General features: G+C 50.3%; 1 protein-coding gene across 1 annotated transcript; it reads left to right on the forward strand.

The window, feature by feature from the left end:
• Positions 1–1,925: 1,925 nt before the first annotated feature.
• Positions 1,926–22,654, forward strand: MCM2 (minichromosome maintenance complex component 2). Its single transcript, XM_025991602.2, has 16 exons — positions 1,926–2,075; positions 2,906–3,135; positions 6,191–6,366; positions 6,501–6,761; positions 7,524–7,743; positions 8,029–8,236; positions 9,857–9,991; positions 10,276–10,467; positions 16,232–16,325; positions 17,369–17,619; positions 17,710–17,836; positions 18,433–18,545; positions 19,463–19,711; positions 20,827–21,009; positions 21,221–21,376; positions 21,802–22,654. The coding sequence occupies exons 1-16, from the start codon at positions 2,070–2,072 to the stop codon at positions 21,910–21,912; spliced, it is 2,712 nt and encodes a 903-aa protein (XP_025847387.1). The 5' UTR covers positions 1,926–2,069; the 3' UTR covers positions 21,913–22,654.
• Positions 22,655–24,810: the final 2,156 nt, after the last annotated feature.

Genomic DNA, 24,810 nt, shown 5'->3' on the forward strand with positions numbered 1-24,810 from the left:
ACACAGACCAACTCTGGTCCATGTGGGAGGAGATAACCCACAGGTGTGAGTAACAGAAGGCAGGGATCACGGGGGGGGGGGGGGGGGGGTGCATAACAGAAGCTTCCCCCTACCCTCTTCCACATTTCCATTTCTCCTACCCTCCTCCTATTAGCATGTAAACATGCCCAAATATCTCTCATCTCAAAGAAAGGCCCTTGCTAATCCCCACATCCCACTTGTTACTTCCCCCTCCCACTGCCCAACTTCCCCAAAGAGCTGTCCACCTTCACCCTTATTACCTCCCTGCACCCTCCTCAACACACACCAGTGTGACACCTGATGCTGATCTGGCACAGATGTGCTATAGCTGGGGCCACCCATGGTTCCTGGTCCCTACCAAACTTAACCTCTTGGCCGCTTGTCACCTGCTGAGCCTATCTACCATCTTGACCCCCTGCTGGAAAGCAGCCTCTGAGATGGTCCTGATTGATCCCCTCCCCTCGAGTGTGCTGAATGCAGCCACTTGCATCTAACAAACAGAAAATGGCAAAAGTGATGAGCCATCACTTCTGGGACGTGACTTCTGTCTCATATGGCCTCTCTCCCCCTATCATTCACTTGCTCTGAGCAAAGCCAGCTGCTATGTTGTGAGATGTCCTAAAGAGAGGCCCACCTGGCAGGGAAATAAGGAGGCCTCCACCCAAGGGCCAGTGTGAAATTGGGTCCTCATTCAACAGCCTGGGAGGAACTGAATCCTGCCCCATGAGGGAGGTGGATCCTTCCCAAGCCAAGCCTTCAGATAAGACTGCAGCCATGCCAGCACCTTGATGGCAGCACTGTGAGAAACCTCGAGGCAGAGGCACCCAGCTGTCACAGCCAGATCCTGAACCGTAGTCACGTCAATAATATAGTCATTGTTTTAAGCTGCTGGATTCCAGGATAATTCATTATGCAGCAATAGGTAACTAATTCAATCCCACCCACCATCCCTTCTCTAGCTTCTCCTTAGCAGCTCCCAGTATCCCATTCCCCTGCCCAGCATCCTTTATTGGTACCTCCTATCTGCTAGGGTTTCCCAGGTATGAGACCCAGGGCTTCTCTTCTCATGGCACTCACTGTCCAACCACTCTCAAGACAATCTACAACTGCAGCCCATACTCTCTCAAGCCCCAGACCTAAACATTGAATGACCTCCTAAATATCTCCACTCAGGGCCCAGGTTCAACCCAGCCAGAAACAAACTTCTCTTCTTTCCCCCCAAACTTGTCTTCCTCCTACGCTCCCCATCTTAGAGGGGGTGCCATTTGGTCCTGGATGCCTCCGTCTTGCTCAATACCCAACACCCATGGACTCTATCTCCTAAATGTCTCTTGGATATTCCCAGTCCTCATCATCCCTCCTGCACCTACACTGGGTTCCATCCAGAGATACTTGTTTGTGGCGTAGAGGGCTGACATCCAACCCTGCCCTGCCCACCAGGGGACCTACCCTAGCCCAAGGGAAGAACAGCAGCAACGGCCTTCAACTCAACCGGCCACCAGCCAAGAGCAGCCTGAGGGGTTCCCCCGTCCTGGGTATCACAAACTGTTTAACCAAAACTACGGATTTCTTAGAGATCCCCGCTGTGCCACGCTCTCCGCATCTTTGTTCTTTCTGTTTGGAAGGCCTCTGCATCTTTGCTTTCCTCGGTGAAAATAACTCCTACTAGACATCAGTCGTGGCCTTCTACAATTATGGAGCCCTTTGGGTTCTTGGAGGATTCAGCCTGAGAGCTCTCGGAGCCCTCAGAGGGCAGGGCTCTGAACCTCTAGGGGCCTCATCTGGAAAACCGCCACGGGGCAGCCCCAGCCCCCACCCGTTAGCGGGTCCAGACCGCGCGAAGCACAACGGCGCGCCAGGCGGAGTGGGCGGGGCGCCCGGGGCGTGGGCGGGGCCTCCCTTTGCCCCGCCCCCACGCTCGCAGACCAGGCTGACGTCACGACGTCGGGTTCCTCCGGACGCTTCCCGGGCTCGGGCGGGTCACGTGAGCCGCTTTTCGCGCGAAAACTGGTTGTTGCTGGAGCGGCGGCGGCGAGCGCGGCGTTAGGATGGCGGTGAGCGCTCGGGTGGTCCCCGTGGGGGCCTGGGGGCGTGGGTGGTCCCCGCGAGGGCTGGGGGCGCGGGCGGTGCGGGCGCGCGGGAGCTGGGGCGGGAGGCCGCGCGCTCTCGGTCCCCGGGCCCCCTCCCCGCCCCGGTGGGGCCCCTGGGTTCTGCCTCGGAGCCGTCTCCCCTCTACAGCTCTCTGGCGGGGTCTGCAGAGCCAGCGGGCTCCACGCCGCTCGAATCGGCCGGGGGACGCGCCTGTCCCGCCCCGCCCCGCCCCGGCCCGGGAGCTCCGAATCCCCGACCCCGAGCTTTGGGGCCGGTCCGCTCCGCTCTGCTGGTGGGGCGCGCTCCCTGCCGGGCGCGGCGTGTGCACAGGACAGACAAGGCCCCCGTCTTCGTGCACGTGTTGTAGTTTATTCTGTCCTTTCGTCGTCTTTATTGTCTGTCCCTTAGCCCAGTAAATTTCAGATCTCTTATGTTTGGGTCATTCTTGTATTGACTCCTGCTGCAGTGTCTGGCGTATTATGGGTAGGAAGGTAGGCTTACAGGAGAGGAATGCAGGGGTAACAGAGAAACAGGTACGTAAACAAATGAGCTGTCCTTAGTGACTGGGCATGGAGGAGGCATGGGGAAACGTCCGTGCCTGGAGAACCTGAGGAAGTGATGTGTGAGAAGCCATTGGCTCAGGGAGCTCACAGGAAAGCCTTCCAGGCAGAGAGAACATCAAATGCAAAGTCTTGAGGCTGGAGGGGGTTTGGAGTGTCAGGGGACAGGGTTACAGGTGGAAAGGACAGCCTTATAGGATGCTAGGTCAACCTTCACCTTCTCTGTTCTGCAGGAATCATCTGAATCCTTCACTGTGGCATCCAGCCCAGCCCAGCGGCGGAGAAGTGATCCTCTTACTTCCAGCCCAGGGCGAAGCTCCCGTCGCATGGATGCCCTGACCTCTAGCCCTGGCCGTGATCTTCCCCCCTTTGAGGATGAGTCTGAGGGGCTTCTAGGTACAGAGGGACCCCTGGATGAAGAGGAAGAAGATGGAGAGGAGCTTATTGGAGATGGCATGGAGAGGTATTTTCATTCAAGGCTAGGCACTCAGCAGATAGTTCTCTGGAGAGCCCATTGTGTGGCTGGCGGCCTTGCTTTGGGTACAGGGAAGTAGGTGAATCAGAGTACCCTTGCCTATGAGTGCACCTTGATGCAGGGTCTGGGGGAGACAGGTTCATGGAATCACAACACAGGTGTGTGTAACTTGCCGTGTCACAGACTGGGTAAGCCTCAGCTCCAAGCTGAGCACCTTAGGGAATGCAAGAAGTTCTTCATGTGGTGGATCGCATCAGGGATGCCACAGATGACTTGGAAGAACAGGAAGCAGGCGGCTGAGTGATTTTCTGTAACATCAGAGAAACTGTGCGGGTGCTTGATGAATCAAAGTTTTAATGCAGTTCAGCGTTAAATCATGCCTGATCTGTATCAGGCCTGGAGTTAGATATTGTCACACTTCCTAATAAAAATATAAACGTGTATTGAAGGTTACAAGGCTTAATGGTAAGGTAGTGGAATATGCCTGCAAGGGAGCGGGGTTGGGTATCTCCTGGCGCTACCATGTATTCACAACCAGGATTGGTAGATATACTAATAGTAGGATTGTTTGAATACCCAGGAGCCTTATGAAGACTCTCCTTTGGGCCACCTTTTACTCTGACCAGGGGTTCTAGTACTGTATAAGCTACCCCATGATCCCTGGGGAGTGCCCTCTGGGAGCCAGCAGAAGGACTTGCCGGGGCTCTCTGGACTTTTTGGATCTTTGCTTTAAGAACCAGTACCCCAGATGATGAGAGTGGATGTGCCATATGTGCCACACCATGGGAAGAATCGGCTCTGAAGTTGTTACGTACGTTTTGGATTTACTTCGGCGTGTATCTGGCTCGTATGTTAACTCTGTGGTTAATCTTCTGAGGAACTGCTAGACTGTTTCCCGAAAGACCTCCACCATTTTACATTCCAATAAGTGGGGTATGAGGGTTCTAGTCTCTAGTTCTTGCCAACACCTGTTATTTTCTGGTTTTCAGTTTTAGCCATCCCAGTGGGTGTGTGGCGATGTCTCACTGGAGTTTTGATTTGCGTTTCTTTTGTGGTTAATGATGTGGAACATCTTTTTATTTTTAAGGCTTTATTTATTTATTTATTCATTCATTCATTCATTCATTCATGAGAGACACACTGAGAGAGGGAGAGAGAGGCGGAGACACAGGCAGAGGGAGAAGCAGGCTCCATGCAGGGAGCCTGACCTGGGACTCAATCCCAGGTCCCCAGGATCACACCCTGGGCTGAAGGCAGCACCAAACCACTGAGCCACCTGGGCTGCCCTGGAACATCTTTTTTATGTGCTTATTGGCCATTTATATATCTTTGGAGACATATCTGTTCAGATCCTTTGCTCATTTTATGATTGGATTACTTGATTTTTTTATTCCTGAATTACAATAGGTTTTATTTATTTTATTTTATTTTTTTTAATTTTTTATTTATTTATGATAGTCACAGAGAGAGAGAGAGAGGCAGAGACACAGGCGGAGGGAGAAGCAGGCTCCATGCACCGGGAGCCTGATGTGGGATTCGATCCCGGGTCTCCAGGATCGCGCCCTGGGCCAAAGGCAGGCGCCAAACCGCTGCGCCACCCAGGGATCCCCGAATTACAATAGGTTTTAAAATTCATTCTATTTGGGTCCTTTATCAGAACATGATTTGCAAATATTTTCTTTCCAGTCTGCCTTTCTTTTTTTTTTTTTTTTTAATAGTGTATTTTGAGGCACAAAAGTTTTTTTTTTTTTTTTTTAAAGTGGCACAAAATTTTTTTATTTTGATAAAGCCCAATTTATTGATTTTTTTTTTTTTTACGGACCAACTAGAATTTCACTGAGGACAGAGGACATTTTGTGTGACTTAGAATTCTCAAAAAGTATGACAAATATCTTTTAACTGAGAACTTTTAAGAATTCAGAAATGAATCAGCTCATACGTTTACCTGGTTCTGGGATCTGTTTCTGGTATCAGCAATATGAGATTACTTATTCTGAGTTCATTCCAAAAAAGAAGCATCAGTCCGTCCCCCTCCCCCCCCCCCCCATTTACTCTGAAAAAAAAAAAAAGAGAATTTTCCAGACAGTTGTCTCAGGGAGGTAGTATGGTATCAGGGAACAGCCTGCAGCTTGTGGTTGGACTGTATTTTGACACCCAGCTTTGCTGAGTGGCTCTTGGCAAAAGCCCTATCATCCCCATAATCCTGTTCCATCATCTTACATATGAAGTAATGATGTCTACTTCCCAGACTTGCAGGGAGGAAAGCTGTCCTTGCTCTCAGTGGGTTTCTTGTGCAGACAGCATTCCCCTTGAAACACCTGACAGGTCACATCGTGGACAACAAGTCCTCTTAGGTCTCAGAGTAGCTGAGAGGGTTGAGGCAGTGGGCGGGCATTTCAGAGAGTCTGGTTTGGCTGATGTCAGTAGACCTTCCCAGTACTTCAAGGGGTTTGAGGCAACCTTGTCTGGGAGGGGAAAGTACAGGGAGAATTTCTGCCCCGTTGAGAAACTGGGGTTGGCTGCCTGAAGGTTTTGTGGTTCTTCAAATTCCTATTTCGTATTGGATGATCAAAGCTGTCTGGACATACCTTCCCCTTGCTTTTTATCATGGCAAAACACACATAATACAAAAAATACAGAATTTACCATCTTACCCGTCTGTTAGTGTCCAGTTCAGGGGCATTAAGTATACTCACATTGTTGTGCACACATCTCCAGGACTTTTTCATCTCCCCAAACTGAATCCTAAGAGTATTTGTCCTTTTGTAATTGGCTTATTTCACTGAGCCCATTGTCATCAAGATTCCCCTGCCTTGTAGCACGGTCAGCCTTCTTTCCTTTTGAAGACTGAGTGATATTCCATTGCAAGCACTGACCACAATTTGTCTCTGTTGGAGATCCTCTTGGAGCCTTTTGTATTTCTGGCCTGGGGACTCCCAGCCTGCCTAATCTGGGACTCTTCTGGAGTAGCACCAGCTCCTGGGCAGGCTTTTGGGTTTGTTTGTTTTTTATACCAACAGGGTATGTTTTGGTGTTCCCTCAGGGACTATCGTGCCATCCCAGAACTGGATGTCTACGAGGCCGAGGGACTGGCCCTGGATGATGAGGACGTCGAGGAACTGACAGCCAGTCAGAGAGAGGCAGCAGAACGGGCAATGCGGCAGCGTGACCGAGAGGCTGGCCGGGGCCTGGGCCGCATGCGCCGTGGGCTTCTGTATGGTAGGCTCAAACGTCTGCACCTCCAAGGGTTCAGGCTGGTCCTAGCTTCCAGAGTCTCGAGAGGCCAGGAAAGGGAGTTCTGGGAAAGGCAGGAAAATTTCACATGAGGGTATTCCCCCCCCCCCCCCCGCCAGACAGCGATGAGGAGGACGAGGAGCGCCCTTCCCGGAAACGCCGCCAGGTAGAGCGGGCCACAGAGGATGGCGAGGAGGATGAAGACATGATTGAGAGTATCGAGAACTTGGAAGACCTCAAGGGCCACTCAGTGCGTGAGTGGGTGAGCATGGCAGGCCCACGCCTGGAGATCCACCACCGCTTTAAGAACTTCCTGCGCACCCATGTGGATGGCCACGGCCACAACGTCTTCAAGGAGCGCATCAGCGACATGTGTAAAGGTACGGCTTTCACATGTCCCGTCTGCCTCTCCACTTATCTCAGTTCACCTTGCAGAATTCTTCTCCAGGGGTCATTCCCTTGGGCCTTTAACAGTACGTTTCATAGGGATGTGAAGTGCAGGGAATACTGAGCCACCTGCCCGCCGCTAGACAGGAGCCAGCACCTGACGCCCGAGGTGTCCGTCATCAGGCAAATACAAAAAGCATTGTATGTCTACACTAAGATGCTCTCTTGGCTGTCCAGGAATGTCTGGACCACAGAAGTGGTGTTTGACATGCTTAAAATAAGACATGTTTGATGTAAAAGTCTGGATTACTACTTCAGTCAGAAAATAGTACATTTCTGTGTAATGGGAATTACATTTAAGAGGAGGCATGTAGATCTTGGTCCCCTGCTGTCCACTCCACTCCCTTTTTGTCTTGTATTTGACATAGTTTATTCACAGGTTTCCTTCCTGGCTCTTTTAGGCATTTTGAGTTTGTAGCCCTCCTGTAAAAGGCGTCCCGCATGTATTATTTCCCTTAATGTGATTTCATATGCTGTGTGATGTCCGCATTTTACAGATTGGGAAGTTGAGGCTCAGGATGTATCACTCATCTGAGTCGTCTAGCTAAAGCAGGGCACGCTCAAATTAGGGCTGGGGTTTCTGGCGCCAAGCCTAAGATTTGGGTGGGCAGGCCCTCCCCCTTCTGCAATAAGCGAAAGAAATTGCCTGCCGTGTCCCTGGCTGAGCTCTGCTTGGTCTCTCTTCCTACCACCAGAGAACCGCGAGAGCCTTGTGGTGAACTATGAAGACCTGGCAGCCCGGGAGCATGTCCTGGCCTACTTCCTGCCAGAGGCACCAGCAGAGCTGCTACAGATCTTTGATGAGGCTGCCCTGGAGGTTGTGCTGGCCATGTACCCAAAATACGACCGCATCGCCAGCCACATCCATGTGCGCATCTCCCACCTGCCTCTGGTAGAGGAGCTGCGCTCGCTGAGGTAAGCCAAGGGCAGGGTGAGCCTGAGGGTCTGGGTTCCCACCACCCTGTGGCTCAGCTTCGTTAGAGGGAGCGGCAACAGGGCCACAGGCCTGGGTGGGCTGGCTATGGCCAAGGAGAGTCCTCACTCCTGGCACTCTGGCTTGTACTGGGTGCAATGATGTGGATCTGATGGGTCCAGACCCCAAATTTTCTGGATCCACTTCACTTATAGTCCCAATCTCTGGATGGCATGGATCAATCATATGGCCCTCCAGGCCACTGATATGCCCTCTTGTGTCTGCAGGCAGCTGCACCTGAACCAGCTAATCCGCACCAGCGGGGTGGTGACCAGCTGCACAGGTGTCCTGCCCCAGCTCAGCATGGTCAAGTACAACTGCAACAAGTGTAGCTTCGTGCTGGGGCCCTTCTGTCAGTCCCAGAACCAGGAGGTGAAGCCAGGCTCCTGTCCTGAGTGTCAGTCAGCTGGCCCCTTTGAAGTCAACATGGAGGAGGTGAGAGGCTGCACCCGTTGTTGGCTGCCCTTCCTGTCTGCGCAGGGCCTGCCCTACCTCTAAGCAGTTAGATTAGTAGGGCAGCTGTGGGAAAACAGCATAGACTTGTATATTCGCCACACCCTGAGGCAAATCAGATCTATCTGGCTGGCCTGTTTAGTTTGACCTATGGGGCATTTTTCAAGAACTTATGCCAATATTTTAAAACTAGATCATTTTGCTTAAAATGTCAAAATTGATGTGTTTTTTGTTTTTTTTTTAAGTTGGGGGTGCAGATCTGGCAAAACTGGGCTCACTTGTCGGGCTGCCCCCATAGTAAGGCACCTGTTTCCCCATCCCTTACTCAGGGGCTTTCCCTTGACATTTCTGGTACCAACCTCTCTGGGCCTCTCTTTGGGGGCCTCTAGCTTATAACTAGCTTAGACATCGCGGTGCCATATTCAGGAGGCCCTGCTGAAAGCTGCTGGGCCATTTGTCTTTGTATTCGAATGACTGCATCTCTACAGTTGGGGTCATCCCTGTACCGGTGGGGGATGCCCAGACTCCCTTTATGGCCTTGCTGCGATTATCTGCTGCTGACCTCTCAGCACTCTAAGTGCTCTGGCTGAGACCACTTTATCAGAAAACCCCTGAGGGTTTATGATTGTGGCAGCCCAGAGCCAATAGCAGACCTGCTGTAAAGTCGAGGTGCACCTTGCTTGGGTCAGGTGAACTGCAAGGCCACATGTCAGCCAAGCCCACACCTTTGCCCAGAGTCCCCTGCCTGCTTAGCTCATCCTCCTTAAGAGTCTACTTTCCTAGAAGCTTCTTGAGAAGTCTAAACAGGAACAGGGTTTCAGGCCCTGCTTCTACATGAGTAATAATTATTTCTGAGGTTTCTGAAGTATTTTGCAAGGTGCCAGTAGGGGATGACGTATAATTCAGTTTTCATTATACATTTTGAGGCAGGTGGTTTTACTGACCTCAAGGTCACACAGCTAGGAGGAGGCCCAAAGGTTAGAACTCTGGCATTTTAACTCAGAACGTCTGCTTTTATCGGGTGTGTTATGTGGCCTCTTTTCTAGACATGAAATGAAATAATGGACATTAAATTGCACAGCAAAATGTTGACATGTGACATTTGGCAGCAGAGCCCACACTTAGTGGAGCTCACTGTTTTGTTGGGCATTGATTTCAGTGCTTTTGACATATGACATGGTTTAATCCTTACCCTGAGGGTTTACTTTGAGCATTAGCATCCCCATTCCGCAGAGAAGGCCTAGAGAGGGAACATGGTTGCCTAAGATCACACAGCTCAAGACACGGAGCTAGGATTTGAACCTAGGCAGCCTGGCTGTGGCGTCTGTATGCAGCAGGGCTTGGCTCCACAGCATATAGCAGGTGCTTGACTGGCAGGAGGCATCCATGGGGGTAGTGGCAGCAGCGGAGACTGTCCACTGATGCATTGGTCCCTATAGACTTGTTCCCTATCTTCTCTAGAATGGCTCTCCATTTTCTAGTCAGTTGATGGAAATAAGAATCCTGTCTGTTCTCCTTCCTCATGGGGCCATGGCCAGGGTCAGGTGACATAAGTCAGTGCTTGAAAGAGTCCAAAGTTGACCTTCTGCTTTTCCCACATAGACCATCTACCAGAACTACCAGCGCATCCGAATTCAGGAAAGTCCTGGTAAAGTGGCGGCTGGCCGTTTGCCTCGCTCCAAGGATGCTATCCTCCTCGCTGATCTGGTGGACAGCTGCAAGCCAGGAGATGAGATAGTAAGTGGCCCAGAAGCAGGCCCAGAGGGAGCCGAGTTGCTAATGAAATCAGCATCGGCATCTATGGTGCAGAGAGGGTTGCTGGCAGTGGGAAGAAGAGTCTTTCCCTCCTTGTAAAGGACTGGCCAGTGGAATGTTTTGGATTAATCTTTTGGTTTACTCTTTTTGCTGTCCGGTATAGAGGAGTTGAAGAGGAGAATCAGACAATGGAGGCAGTGGGGAGGAGGACCTCACCCCTGAGTCTAACCCTGGGCTGGGCCTCTGGATTGTTTCTCCTCTCCCAGGAGCTGACTGGCATCTACCACAACAACTATGATGGCTCCCTCAACACGGCCAACGGCTTCCCTGTCTTTGCCACTGTCATCTTAGCCAACCACGTAGCCAAGAAGGACAATAAGGTCGCTGTGGGGGAACTGACAGACGAAGACGTGAAGATGATCACCAGTCTCTCCAAGGACCAGCAAATTGGGGAGAAGGCAGGTGGAAGTCTGGGTGGGATTGTTGTGCTCCCAGAGGAGCACCCAGAACCATGGTTCTGATTCCCAGGTCCTGGGGTCTACCCTTCTTCATTCTTTCCTTCCCGAGTGTTGGCTTGGTAAACTTGCCTTGATGGAGGGAGGGGGGGCGCACTCTGAGGAGGAGCTTGAGTGCTGGTGTCCAGACTGGCGTCTCGGTGGGACGGGGCTGTGGTGAGGAGTCAGTGGATCGAGTCAAGCCCAGGCTCAAAGCTGAAACAGGTGGACAGTAGGAATAACTTCTTACAAAGAAATCAGACTCCTACCAACTCTTGTTTCTCTAGGAAGAACACCACCCCCAAGTTGGTTTTAGGTTTATGAGGTCTTTTTGTTTTAATTGTAGACATTTTTGCTGAAGGTTGGGGAGCTAGGGATTTAAGAGCCAGACCCTCAATTCAGGTGAATCAGTGAATCAGCGCAGGTTCCATTTGGCTGGTTTAGCAAACGGGATCCTTCCCTTGAGGGCAGGGCCATATGTGACGCGCTCACCTCCATCATGTCCACCTGGGCCACCAAGATTTAGGGCTCCACCAGGATAGGTAGGGGTTTTCCCAACCTTGGAGGATGAGAGCTTCATTCTGCCAGCAAGCTCAGACCTTGAATGCTTGTAGGGCCGTGTTCTAGGATCTTGGGAAGTCAGACACAAAATTCTTCCCTTCCTGGAGCTCATAGTTAATCAGGGTCCCTGATGATAAGAAAGAAACAGGACCTTTTCACAGAATCAGAAACCGAGGAAGACAGCCACAACCCACGATTCTTTGTTTCCTGCTTTTTGCAGAGGAAAATTAGTATTAATACAATGGTCCTGTTTTCAGATTCTTCGCAAGTATTTGAGGCAGTTTCCGCATAGATGGTGACCTGGCTTGCATCAGCTGTGAGCACGCACTGAAGGAGCAGTGTGCTTCTAGAACACTTTGCCACTGCCCTCTTCCCTCTGCTTCAGTCCTCAGCCACTGCTCTCCCACTCTCTTGGGGAGACAGGAATAGCAGCAGATAGAGCATTGAAGATAGGACATGCTGGACTTGAACAAGGCTTGGGACAGGGCAGTCCCTGTGTATGCCTTGTGCCCCAGACTTCCAGAACTGCTCCTCGGTCCCCTAACATAGAAGGCTCTGGCCACACTGCTGGACCTCGATAGCTGTTACCCTGTCTGCCTTTTTGTCTGCATAGCTGACCTTGACAGGCAGAGACGTCCTGGCATGGTACTGGCTGCTCAAGTTCAGTTAAACCTATACACTTACACAGTGACCTCCGCAGGGTTGCAGAGGGTGACTTCTAAACAGGTCCTTGAGAAGGATCTAGAGGGGACCCTCCTATAGATGATGACATCTCTGCGGGACACCTTTCTGAACACTGTCAGGGAGGGAGGGCTGGATGATCACCAGGGAGGGTTGGTTTGTACTGACCCCTTTGTCCACTGTTAGCATGGATATTTTTACCAAGAACTTGGACAAAGAAACCATACTTGGCAGTTTTGGGGACAAACTGAAAAGATGACAGGCAAGATCCAAAAATGATGGGGTTCATTTGAATTATTTAAGCCAGAGGTTTGCAAATCAGTGGCCTATGGGCCACTTGCATCCTGCTGATGGGTTTGGTTGGTAGGTGGTTCTCTATTTCCCTTTCTTTTTTTATTGCATTTAGTTTTGAATTAGTTATCATCCTTTAGGAATCAAGAGATTGCACCTAAAAACCTGGAAGCCTCAGTTTGTGACCATCCAAGCACCCGTCAGTGCTAGGTCTTTGTTTTTCTCCAGCAACTACTGTTGGGAGAGCCAAGGGGCAGCTGTCCTTTCAGATGGGGACAGCTCCCTGCTATCTGTCCCAGCCGCCCACTGCTCCACCCTCTAACCTGATGAACTCAGCTTACTTGCCTTTGGGGCATTTGATTTTGTGGCGCCTGGTCACAGAGATAGTCAAGGGATAGATGCCATGCCTGAAACTTAGATTTTTAAAAATTTTTATTTATTTATTTTTTTAAAGATCTTATTTATTCATGAGAGAGGCAGAGATATAGGCAGAGGGAGAAGCAGGTTCCCTGTGGGGATCCTGACACAGGACTTGAACCCAGGACCCCAGGATCATGACCTGAGCCAAAGGCAGACACTCAACCACTGAGCTGCCCAGTGGTTGTTAGGCACCCTTGATAGATTTTAAACAACTAATGGGAGAATGAGTCTGGAGCCAGACTCCTTAGGTTTGGACTTTGGCGTAATCCTTGGTGTGATCAGATGAGCATCTGGCTTCTATATGGTGAGATGGGTAAGATGGGTGAGATGTGGTGGTTAGCACCCAATAGAGTTGTTCGAAGGTTACACAGAGGTGCACATGTGAATGCTGTGCTATTGCATGCTCAGGTACAAAAGTGAAATTGTTCCTACAAAAACTGGATGGGTGTGCCCCCCCAGACAGTGTATGTGGACTGGAGGAGGATAAAAATAGCCCTTGGGCACTTTCTTGTGCATTGTCTTGTGCTCACAGTAGCTGTGTAGGTGGGAACTTGGCCTCACTCTATGCTGGGCTGTTCTGAGCAGGGGGATGGGGCAGTGTGCATTGAGAATTAAGAGCATGAGCTTCAGATTCAGAGGAATCTGGGGTCAGGTCCTGCCTCTCTTATTTAGGAACAGTTTGACCAGAGCCTTGGTTTGTTTCCTCCTTAGTGATATGGGGGAACTAGGATCATTATGAGGGTTAAGTGGACTACTTCATGGGAAGCATGTCATTCCTTGGCAAGTCTGGGTTTGATTTTACATTTTTTGTTTTTATTATTTTTTTAAGAATTTATTTGTGACAGAGAGTTATACCTGAGTTGGGCGGGGAAGCAGAGGGAGAGGGAGAAACAGACTCTTCACTGAGCAGGGAGCCCAACTTGGGGCCGTTCCCAGGACCTCAGGGACATGACCTGAGACCTGAGCCAAAGGCAGACACTTAACCAACTGAGCCACCCAGGCACCCCTCATTTTACTTTTATTACCAGCAGTACGTTTGCCAGTTATTTTCTCAGACCAGCTGGGTCAGTAACAGGGCAGCATAGGCTTTAGCATGGTTGCTCCCTTGTCCTCCAGTCTACAGAGAGGCCCATCTGGATATAGTGGGTGCTTTGCAGAAGGGGAGCAGAGTCTGGGCAGCTGGTGTGTAACAGTCAGGGAAGCAGCCTGCTACTCTCAGTTCTGGAGGAAGACATTACCTCATCTTTGCAGGGGTGCCTGCTACAGGAACGGCCCTGAGAAAAGTTGGGTAAAGAGAGGTCAGGGACGGGCAGCCTTGCCATACCCACAAGATGTACAGGAGGATGAGACATCCATGGCAGATTGGCTCTCCTGACATTCCCAGCACAGGTGAGGGTGCAGTGGGAGAGCCATACATATTGAACACTAAGCATCGTCTTGACACCATGTAGGTAATTTCTAGAGAGTAACAACAGTAATGATCCTATAATGGAGGGTGCCGGTTTTATTGATGAATAAACTGAGGCACAGGGTCAAGTAAGCTGCCACCTGCCATAGCCACTAATGGCAGAGGCAGGATCCCCATCCAGGCAGTGTGGTGTAGAGGGTGTACACTATACTAGAGTGTATATGAGTATACACCCGCTGTATCCAGACAGGCCTATACCTCAGTTACTATGCAGCTACTTCAAGACACAGTAGTTGACCATGGATGTCTTGTTGGTTCTGTCTACCAAATCTAACCACAGTGCCACGACAACACTTTAAACACAGGTTCTACAATGCCAAGTATTTGATTGGTGTCTACATCTCTGAGATAATCCTGCTTTTTAATTATTTTTTAGAAGTCTCTTGGTGTCGATATCCAAGGAAGGCTCGCACGTTGGGACTGGTGGATCTGTCTCTTAAATCTCAGTCTTAGGTCCCCTCTCCATTTCCTCAGTTTTGTGGAAGGATCTGAGTCGTCTGTCCTGTTGAGATTTCTATAGTTTAGGTGTTGCTGATTTTGTCTTTGTCGAACATATTCCTGGGCTGTGTATATTCTGTGAATTGTGCCTTCAATGCACATGCTTATTCAGTCTCCCAAGTTTTCTTCCTGGGTGAGGTCTGTGGCAAGACTGCCCCAGAGGTCTACGTTCCCATCGGGGCGTCTTGTCTCTCTGATATTAGCAGCCACTGAGGATCCTTGGTTTGCAAAGTGACAGTCTTCTAACTCCACATCTTTCTTCATTTATGTTCTGGAATACTTCTACATAGAGAAATTTGTCTTTACTAACTATTGGACTGTGCCTAGGTAGAGGTCCTCTAGGAAAAAGCAGGGTAGTGCTTTCCCTCCATTTACCGGTTTTCAAAATAATGAATGGTTCCCCTCCTGAGGTGACCATTGAGCATCATTACAGATGAACGGACTTAAATGTCATTGAGGCTTTGGTGTTGCAGTGGCCATCTGGGTGATGTCCAGTGTGTCCCTCTAGTTGCCAAATGTGAAGCCTGTTGTCCCTGAGTTCTATTGGCATGACTCCAGGTCTCTCTGATAGCTTCCTTCATGCTTTTATAAGAATGCAGCTATCTCTTGCATATTTCCTGCCCCAGACCTGGGTTTGGCCATTTCTCCAAATAGGCCTGTGGGAAGTATAATATTCTTTCAGTGGAAAATGATGTTTAGAGAGGTCAGCCTCTACATGTACCAGGCCTGAAACCCTGTTCACCAGCGAATGTTGTCCTGTGTCTCCTTGGGCTCGGTTTTGTAGGACATTAGGACCACGGAAAGAACAAGCAAAAGTGTCCATGTGGAAACTGACCTCCACCCCTAACTTACTACCTAAAATAACAGCGGGAGGCATTTCTGCCCCAACACCAGTGGTATCGGCAGATCCTCTTTCCAGAAGGACCTGCTGGTTACACTGCCCTCTGGCAGCAGTGGAGAGTAGCTGTCCGCAGGATAAACCGCTGAACCCTAACTCCAGCTCTAAGAATGGAGTTTCTCCCACCTTCACACTTCCAATAGCCCCGAGGGATTGATTCTTCCGCCTGGCAGGAAGAAAGGATGTGTATGCACTGCTTCTGTAGAGCCCCTCCGTGCAGATGACAGAAAGGTGGAGAACAGTAAAAGTGTGTAGGTAGAGATGGAAGCTGCTTCCTACCAGCAAGACATTTCTTTGATGTCTCTGGTTTTATCTTTAAAAATCATGCAGATTTTGAGATTGTCTTTTCCTCTTCTCTGTCTCACACCCAAATAGGTGTTTCTGTGACTTAGCAGTTGGAATGGTGACTTTCTGGCGGGCCCATCTTTTGAATGCTCCATATTTATCATATTTGGCTACCAGAGCATACCCAGGAGCCAGGCACTTGTATAAACCTCTCACTTAGAACCTACCCCGCCCTCTGGATTTGAGCTGTGATACCTGTCTTCCATCAGCCCACCCTCTTCCCACACACTGCACTGTTTCGTGGACCTGGGTCTTGTCTCCCTTCTGCAACCTTTGGGTAGTCCTTTCTGAAATAGGACCAGAAAAAGGGTGGGACCAAAGTTCTTTTAAGCTCTATAAAGTTCTGTGATTCTCAGGACAAGCCAGCTAATTGCACGACCCAGGGTCAGAAAGTAGGGCTCAGTGCTGGGGCCTGGCAGAATTGTGACAGCTGTGGTGTGGGCTCTGGGGCTGGAGACACCCTTGTTCCCTGAGATTGGAGTGGGTAGGGGATCTATTGCGTGTGTGGGGTAGGCCCAGACTCAGAGCAGAGGCTCCTATTCTCATTGGCTCTTCCTCCCTTTCAGATCTTTGCCAGCATTGCTCCTTCCATCTATGGGCACGAAGACATCAAGAGAGGCCTGGCACTGGCACTGTTTGGAGGGGAACCCAAAAACCCAGGTGAGCGGCATTGGGTACTACCCACCCCCACCCTTACCTCTGCATTGCGGGTACCAGACAAGGCAGGACTTGGCATTTAAAGGCCGGGTGCTTGGGGAGAAAGTAAGTGTTAGCAGATGGCCAGACCATGTGTGGTTCAGTCATTGTAGGGAGGGCGTAACCTGTGGCTGTGGCATCTTGGGCGTTTTCTTTTTTTTTTTTTTAAGATTTTTTTTCTTTACTTATTCAGAGAGAGAGAGAGAGGCAGAGACACAGGCAGAGGGAGAAGCAGGCTCCAAGCCGGGAGCCTGATGTGGGACTCGGTCCCGGGTCCCCAGGATCAGGCCCCGGGCTGAAGGTGGCGCTAAACTGCTGAGCCACCCGGGCTGCCCTATCTTGGGCGGTTTTAACTATAAAAGTAATACATAAATATGGAGAGATGATTATGATTGCATCCTCTTCTTAAATTGTTAGAAGTCACAGAAAGATGAAAGTCCACGCTGAGCACTGTTTCTAATCCAGTCCCTTCTTGGTGGGTCACTGATCAGTGTAATGTGTGTGTGCACTGTTGGGCCTTTGCATGGCCACTTGTAGACTTACACGTGTACTTACACAGTAGCACACTTCCCATGTCATGTGTATGTTTCTGTTAATAAATGCAGTGTTTCCTGTATCTGTGTAAGTGACTAGATAAAATACCTAGCTTTCAATTTCCTGTTCATTACCATGTTTTGAGCATCTTTTTGTATTGGTGTGTTTATTCCCATAAGCGACTGTATCAAGGTTTCTGTAGCATAGCATATGTGGCTCTCGGTGGAGAATATTATTTACGCTGCTCCCAGATTCTTAACCTTTGCTAAGATGTCTTTATACAAATGGCTTTATGTCCCCATCTCTCTGGGTTCAGTTCTCCAGAAATAGGATCACTAGTCCTAGAGTCTTGCATCCCTTTCTAGAGGATATGCTTTGCCATCAGCATATGTAGGCTGAGAAACTAGGGATAACCCAGCTCTATGTTCTGCACCCTTCCCTTCCATCCTCCCCTCCATCCCTGTCTCCTCCAGGGGGTAAGCACAAGGTACGAGGCGACATCAACGTGCTCTTGTGTGGAGATCCTGGCACAGCCAAGTCTCAGTTCCTCAAATACATCGAGAAAGTGTCTAGCCGTGCCATCTTCACCACTGGGCAGGGGGCTTCGGCCGTGGGCCTCACAGCATATGTCCAGCGGCACCCCGTCAGCCGGGAATGGACCTTAGAGGCAGGCGCCCTGGTTCTGGCTGACCGAGGAGTGTGTCTCATCGATGAATTTGACAAGGTAGGTCCTTGGGCCATGTGGTGATAGGATTTGGGGTGTAGTTAACAGGATAGCAGTTGGGGCAAATGTCATGCATTGAACCTCATGCAGATGAATGACCAGGACAGAACCAGCATCCACGAGGCCATGGAGCAGCAGAGCATCTCCATCTCCAAGGCTGGCATCGTCACCTCCCTGCAGGCTCGCTGCACCATCATCGCTGCAGCTAACCCTATAGGTATGCCAGGCATGGGGTTGGGTCTGCCATGGAGTCAAGGGGGGTCTGCCAGAGGGAGGCAAGACCCAGAGAGGCCTTGCCTTGGGAAGTAGGAGCCTGCAGCACTCCTCGGCCAGTCCCAGGGTCTGAGGAAGGAGCTGAGCACCAGAAAACCCTCCTTTGTCCCCTGGGTCTTGTTGCGGGTTCGTGGAAGCAGGACTTTCAGTCTTTTTTGAGCTGTGTTCTTAGAACCAGTTTTGGGCATTTTCCTTAGAAGACGAGGCAAGAATCTAGCGTGTTGTCTAAGTTGGGTGGAGTTGATTATTGATCCCAGCCAACATGTGGCAGGGAGCCCAGGCACCTTGCCTTTCTTATTCTAGGTTTTTCCTGCTAGGAGTTGGTTAGACTCTCGATGTAAAGGCTATTTCAGGCAAGTGCATGGGGGAAAGTCCTTTTCTGAGTCGTCGAGAATGCCTGGTAGATGCAGTGTCTGTCTTCTTCCAATGTCGTCTTTTTCTTTTGTCACTGAAGCATCTTGGGGTTGGCAAGAACTTTCTGCTCAGAAGAGCAGATCTGAGGGAGCGTGACCCTGATGGAGAGGTGCCTTTGTGTTTCAGGTGGCCGCTATGATCCCTCGCTCACCTTCTCAGAAAACGTGGACCTCACAGAACCTATCATTTCCCGCTTCGATGTCCTGTGTGTGGTGAGGGACACGGTGGACCCAGTCCAGGTACACAACCCCATGTCCCAGTCCTGTGCAGTAGGTTCTGGGGACCTTGAGTGAGACTCAGGGCCTGTGTTCTGTAAGGTGAGGAGACAGGCACCATTCAGACTGTGGTGTTTGTCCCAGAGTCAGCCGTGGTTTCCCTTTCCTCCCCTGAGCTGTGCCAACCACCCAGCCAGCATAGTCCACTGTCTCACAGCAGAGCCCAGGGGCCCTCCCACTGGCACCCTCCTGCCCCTCACTGCTTCCCTGCTGCAACCCAAGTCCCGGCTTCTCTCGCTCTGACCCAGAGTACTGCCGTTTCTTATGGTCGGCCTCTTGGCTGCCACTCCCACCCCATATAAGGTCTTCTTCAGTTGGAGGCCAGCCCATCTTCTGAAAATATAAGAGGACTATGCCTCTTCTTAATCCACTGGCAGCTTCCGCTGTAACTAGCAGAGCATCCACTGGCCCCGTGAGGCCCCGGGGCCTGTCTCCACTCCTTGCTCCCTTCACTTCATCCACCCCTGCCACACACACCCTTTCCCTCCCTTGCAGCTGCCAGGCCTTGGCTTGTCAGTGTGCTCTTCTCTTCCTGGAAGGCTCTTTCTAGAGTGCTGAATGGCTGAGGCGTTCTGGCAGCCTCAGCTGGAGGAGTTTCTTCATCCCCTCGATCCCGTGCATGTTTCTCTCTGTGGTTATTTGGAAAGCTGTCTCTGTCCCCTCTCCCCTCACCAAGAGGCAAACTCCATGAGGGTTTTGTCACGTGTACCAGTTACCCCCGGCACGCACAGCTACCTGGCACATAATAGGCATTGGATGATGCTATTGTGAGAATGTCATTCTCCAGAACGTGCAGCTTTCTCCTCTTCCAATGAGCTGACTTACTCCAAGCCAGGTCATGAGACTCTACTCAACATACAACTTGCCCTCTCTGGTCTTAGGATGAGATGCTCGCCCGTTTTGTGGTTGGCAGCCACATCAGACACCACCCCAGCAACAAGGAGGAGGGGCTGGGTAGCAGTGGCACCCAGGAACCTGCCATGCCCAACACATATGGTGTGGAACCCCTGCCGCAGGAAGTCCTGAAGAAGTACATCATCTATGCCAAGGAGAAGGTCCACCCAAAGCTCAACCAGATGGACCAGGACAAGGTGGCCAAGATGTATAGTGACTTGAGGAAAGAGTCCATGGTAAGGGCCTAGGGTGCAGCCTCGGAGAGGGTGGAGTAGGGTGCAGAGAGGGAGGCACCGTGGAAGTTTCTTTAGCTGTGCAGTCAGTTAATCTAAGAAGACCTAGAGCTAGAATGCCTTTAAAAAATGAGATGTAGAGGGATGCCTGGGTGGCTCAGCATTTGAGCGTCTGTCTTTGGCTCAGGTGGTGATCCCGGGGTCTGGGATGGAGTCCCACATCAGGCTTCCCATAGGGACCCTGCTTCTTCCTCTGCCTGTGTCTCTGCCCTGTCTCTCTCTCTCTCTCTAAAAAATAAATAAAATCTTAAAAAAAAAAAAAAATTAGATGTAGCTGTCTCTTAACCATTTTGTTCCAGATGGAACATAAACATGCATGCATTGTTCTATTGGGTTTGAAGCCAAGGTGTCTTAAGTGTTGGCCACTAGTTAAGTTCTGTGCTGATTTTGTGAATTTCACCAAAATGTGTTGTCTGAACACATACCAGTTCTTTCATGGGGGAACAAAATATAAAGGCACATTGCATGCAGCTAGAATGCAGAATTGTGTGGGGTTTTTTTTTGTTTTGTTTTAAGATTTATTTGCTTATTTGAGAGTGAGAGAGAGCTTGAGTGAGCCAGGAGGAGAGGGAGAGAGAAAATCCCAAAGCAGACTCTCTACCCAGCATGGAGCCTAACATGAGGCTTAATCTCACGACCCTGAGATTATGACCTGAGTAGAAACCAAGAGTTGTTGACTCAACTGACTGTGCCACCCAGGTATCCCTGGGTTGCAGAATTCTTGTAGATTGGTACGTCTCACCCACCTACCCAAGACAGCAGCTTCATTAAGTCCTTGGAGAGGATTTGACCTAGTTTTTATACAAACAGCTTCTTTGTTTCCCACTTCTGTTGCAGGGGTATGTGCAGTACTTACCATGTGACAAAACTTAGTACAGCTGGCTACAAACCTTACAGACTCTGGGGTGCACACAGTGAGCTGGGGGAGAGAAGGTGCAGGCGGGGTAGTGGCAGGCCCCGAGCGTGTGGCCTTTGTCAGAGCCACTAGCCGTGCCACTTCGCCATTTTTCTCACCTCTGTCTCCTGCCTGAGCAGACCTGATGTTGTCCTTCTTCCAGGCGACGGGCAGCATCCCCATCACAGTGCGGCACATTGAGTCCATGATCCGCATGGCAGAGGCGCACGCGCGCATTCACCTGCGCGACTATGTGATAGAGGATGACGTCAGCATGGCCATCCGCGTGATGCTGGAGAGCTTCATCGACACGCAGAAGTTCAGCGTCATGCGCAGCATGAGGAAGGTGGGTGGGAGTGTGGCGGCCGTGGCGGGCCTCCCAAGGCTCTGGATCCGGGCCTTGCTGTCCTCCTGGCTGCAGCCACAGCTCACTGACCTGGCTGCTCTGGCCGGTCATGATGGGAGTGTGGTGGAGGCAGGGACTGGTCATCCTGTAGTAGCCTGGAGGGTCCTGGTGAGGAAGGTATCTATCACGTGACTTCCGCTGTTCCCTGCAGACCTTTGCCCGCTACCTTTCGTTCCGGCGTGATAACAATGAGCTGCTGCTCTTCATCCTGAAGCAGTTAGTGGCAGAACAGGTGACATACCAGCGCAACCGCTTTGGGGCCCAGCAGGACACTATTGAAGTGCCTGAGAAGGACTTGGTGGACAAGGTATGGACACAGGTGCTTCCTGGAGAGCTGTCCTCTTTGGGGGCAAGAAGTCCTTGCTGCATCATTAAGTGGGCAGACCTCGGATGGGAGCCTTTTATTAAATATCCTGGTGTGCTGAACCCTGTTCTGTGCTGTTAACACCCTTGATAGTGGTCAGTCCTATTACCACCATCCGTGTTACAGAGGAGACAGGCACAGGGCAGCTGAGTAACTAAGTAACTTGTCCATGTTCACAGGCATTTGGTAGAGCTGAGGTTTCATGCCCTGTGTCTGTCTCCATACCCCGACTCCATCACCTCTGTGCTGGTTGACCACCACCCCCCGCTGCCTTGAATGGACCTCAGACATTGGATAAGAATCAAGGGCCCTGCTGCAGACAGGCCGAAACCCATTCTCATGGTTCACTTGAAGTTTTCTCTTTTCAGGCTCGTCAGATCAACATCCACAACCTGTCTGCTTTTTACGACAGTGAGCTCTTCAGGATGAACAGGTTCAGCCATGACCTGAAACGGAAAATGATCCTTCAGCAGTTCTGAGGCTCAGGACCGTCCACTGTAGCTTGTGGACATCATGGGCAGGAGGGCGGACCCAGGGCTGACTCCACATTCTACAGGCACACGGAACCCAACCAGTGAGGGACACTGAGTGCGGGTGCAGGGCTCCACAGCTGAACCACCCAGCTGCACCCCTGGTCTCCTGGGCTCAGGCTAGGCTGGGAACGAGGGTGCTTGTTTCTTTGGCTCCAGTTTCTGCTGCTCATGCCATCTGGGGTGGGCAGTTTGCCTCTTTAACCAGCTGGGCAGCCCTCCGCCTGCGGGAGGTTTGTCTCCACCTTGGATCAGAGTCCATTTGAGGTGACCGAGCACAGGAGGGTGTTACGAGAACTTGTTTTCCTCCTGGTGTGAGTCCCCAGTGCTGGATGCTTCTGCCACTTTGGCCAAAGAGCAAGTTCAAGGTATTTGTAATGTTTTTCTGAACTCTATCCTGCGGGTTTCTCTGGGCTTCTGTGAGTAGAGAAACTGTGGACAGAAGAGCGCACAACATGTGGCATAGCACCTCCCCGCCCCCACTGCTTCCCTCGGGGTCAGTGTGGTAGCGAGCTGGGAATGAGAATTATCCCTGGTAACAATGGTGCCCAGCCAGGGACTGGCCATCACCATTGCTGTGTTCCTTTGTTTACTCCTGCGAGGTATTCCCTGTCCTCTCGTTGTATATTCAGTTTTTGTTTCTGTAGTTTTTATTTTTAATAGAATGAAATAAAATCTAAATAGTGCTGGCTGTTGGTCTGAATTGTGTCTTAATGTCATCAGGCAGGCTTTCCTGCACTTCCCTTGAAGGCCTTTCCCATCTTCCAATTTCGGTGTCCAGTAGGAGGGAGATGTGGCTGTAAGTGCTGTCTTTTGTGGGGCTGTGCAAAAACCAAAACCATGTGCTCTCCCTAGGGAATTTAGTTGGTGATTGCTGCCTCTGTGACTTCTGTGGAATCCCTGAGAACCAGAGAACAGACTTGTACACTGCAGGGACTGGAGGTAATCTGGCTCTGCCACCAAATGGAGCAGACTTGTTCCTTTCAACAGCATTGCCATCTGGTCTCTACCTGGAAATGCCCGGCTCTGATCAACCGCGTTCGGAATGGGTGGATACCTACCATTCCTAGTGTTTCTTATCTGAGATTTAGCAGAAATGTCTTGGAGCTTCTCATGCAAATTTTCCTTTCTGGAAATGTCCAAGATAAGTCCTTCCTGTGAAAGCCCTGCAGATGTTTGATGAACCTAGTATGTTTGATTTCCTCGTTTGGTTCCTTCCACAAATCCTTGAGAGTTGGTAAGAGGAAGGCCCCCAGGAATGTGGGAAGACCTTCAGGGAAGCAGTGAAGTACTGAGGAGCTGATGGAGAAGAGAGATGAGGGAATGGCCTGTAAAGGTGAGATCTTTAGGAAGAATGGGAAGGAGCCAGCCCCAAGGAAAGGGCAGTTGGTGTGGCTGAAGTTTGAGGGGTATGCAGGGGAAGAGCTGCGGCAGGAGCCAGGCCTTGCAGGGCCTGCAGGCTGAAAGGAAAGCGTTTTCTTTACACAGAGAGCTCTTCTAACGCCATAGGTGTGGATTCTCCACACGAGTCAATTCACTTAACAGTCACACCCTGGATTTTTTTTTTTTTAAGACTATTTATTTGAAAGAGAGAGAGCATGAGCAGGGAGACGGACAGAGGGAGAGGGAGAAGCAGATTCCCTGCCAAGCAGAGAGCCCGAAGCAGGGCTGGATCCCAGGACCTTGAGATCATGACCTCCGCTGAAGGCAGACGCTTTGCCGACTGAGCCACCCAGGTGTCCCCGGGTGTTCTACAATTTGGGCAGCTGTAATACTACCTGGAGTCAGTGTGCAGACCCCACAGAGTAGGGGCACAGTCCCACAGGACTACACCCACTTCAGGTGCTGCTTGCAAGTCATAGGTCCCCGGGTCTCCCATACTTATATCCAACTTGCCTACAAGTCAGAGATGCCTATGACCCGCCCCCTCCCCAGGTTTGATAATTATCTGTAACAGCTCACAGAACACAGGGCAGCAGTTGACTTATGACAAGCTTATTACAAAGGGTTTACTGAAGGATACAAATGATTGGTCAGATAGATACAGAGAGTGAGGTCCCATAGAGTACCGAGGGCAGGAGCATCTGTCCCTGTCCCACCCTCCTGGCACAGGCATGTGTTCTTGTTCACCAACCCAGCTTCAGTTAAGGGGTTTTGTGGAGGCTTCATTACATGGCCATTAGTGATTAGCTCAACCTCTAGCCCCTCTCCCCTCTGCAGAGGTCAGGGGCTGGGGCTGAAAATTCCAGCCCTCTAATGATGGGGTTGGTTCCTGTGGCAACCAGGCTCCATCCTTAGGAGCTTTCCAAAAGTCACCTCCTTAAACTCTGGTGTGGTTGAAAGGGCTTGTCAGGAATAAGTAAAGACATTTTTATCTTTATTACTTGGACCTTAGGGAGCCAAGACAAAACCCAGATATTCAAACAAAAGATGCTCCTATCATCTTATCATTTAGAAAATTACAAAGATGTCAGGAGCTCTGACCCAGAGCTGGGGATGAAGACAAAATATATACACTATACATTATATTACATTACAGATTGTTTGGTTCTTTACAAACCAAGATTAGAGATCTAATTTTTTTTTATTGAGATAAAATTGACATATAACGTTCTGTTAGTTTCAGATGGACGACAGAATGATTTGCTATTTGTACATCTTGCAAAGTGATCACAGTAAGTGTAAACATCCATCGTTGCACATAGCTACAAATTTTTGTTTCTTGTGATGAGAATTTAAAACAAAATTTTTTATTTATCTATTCATGAGAGACACAGGCAGAGGGAGAAGCAGGCTCCATGCAGGGAGCCTGACGCGGGACTCGATCCCGGGTCTCCAGGATCACAC

This window comes from Vulpes vulpes, chromosome 9, assembly GCF_048418805.1.
Source record: "Vulpes vulpes isolate BD-2025 chromosome 9, VulVul3, whole genome shotgun sequence".
NCBI classification, from domain to species: Eukaryota; Metazoa; Chordata; class Mammalia; order Carnivora; family Canidae; genus Vulpes; species Vulpes vulpes.

Coding starts and splice junctions, on each gene's coding strand:
- MCM2 (XM_025991602.2), top strand. Junction 3,136..6,190: donor ATTGGAGATGGCATGGAGAG/GTATTTTCATTC, acceptor GTGTTCCCTCAG/GGACTATCGTGCCATCCCAG. Junction 7,744..8,028: donor GAGGAGCTGCGCTCGCTGAG/GTAAGCCAAGGG, acceptor TTGTGTCTGCAG/GCAGCTGCACCTGAACCAGC.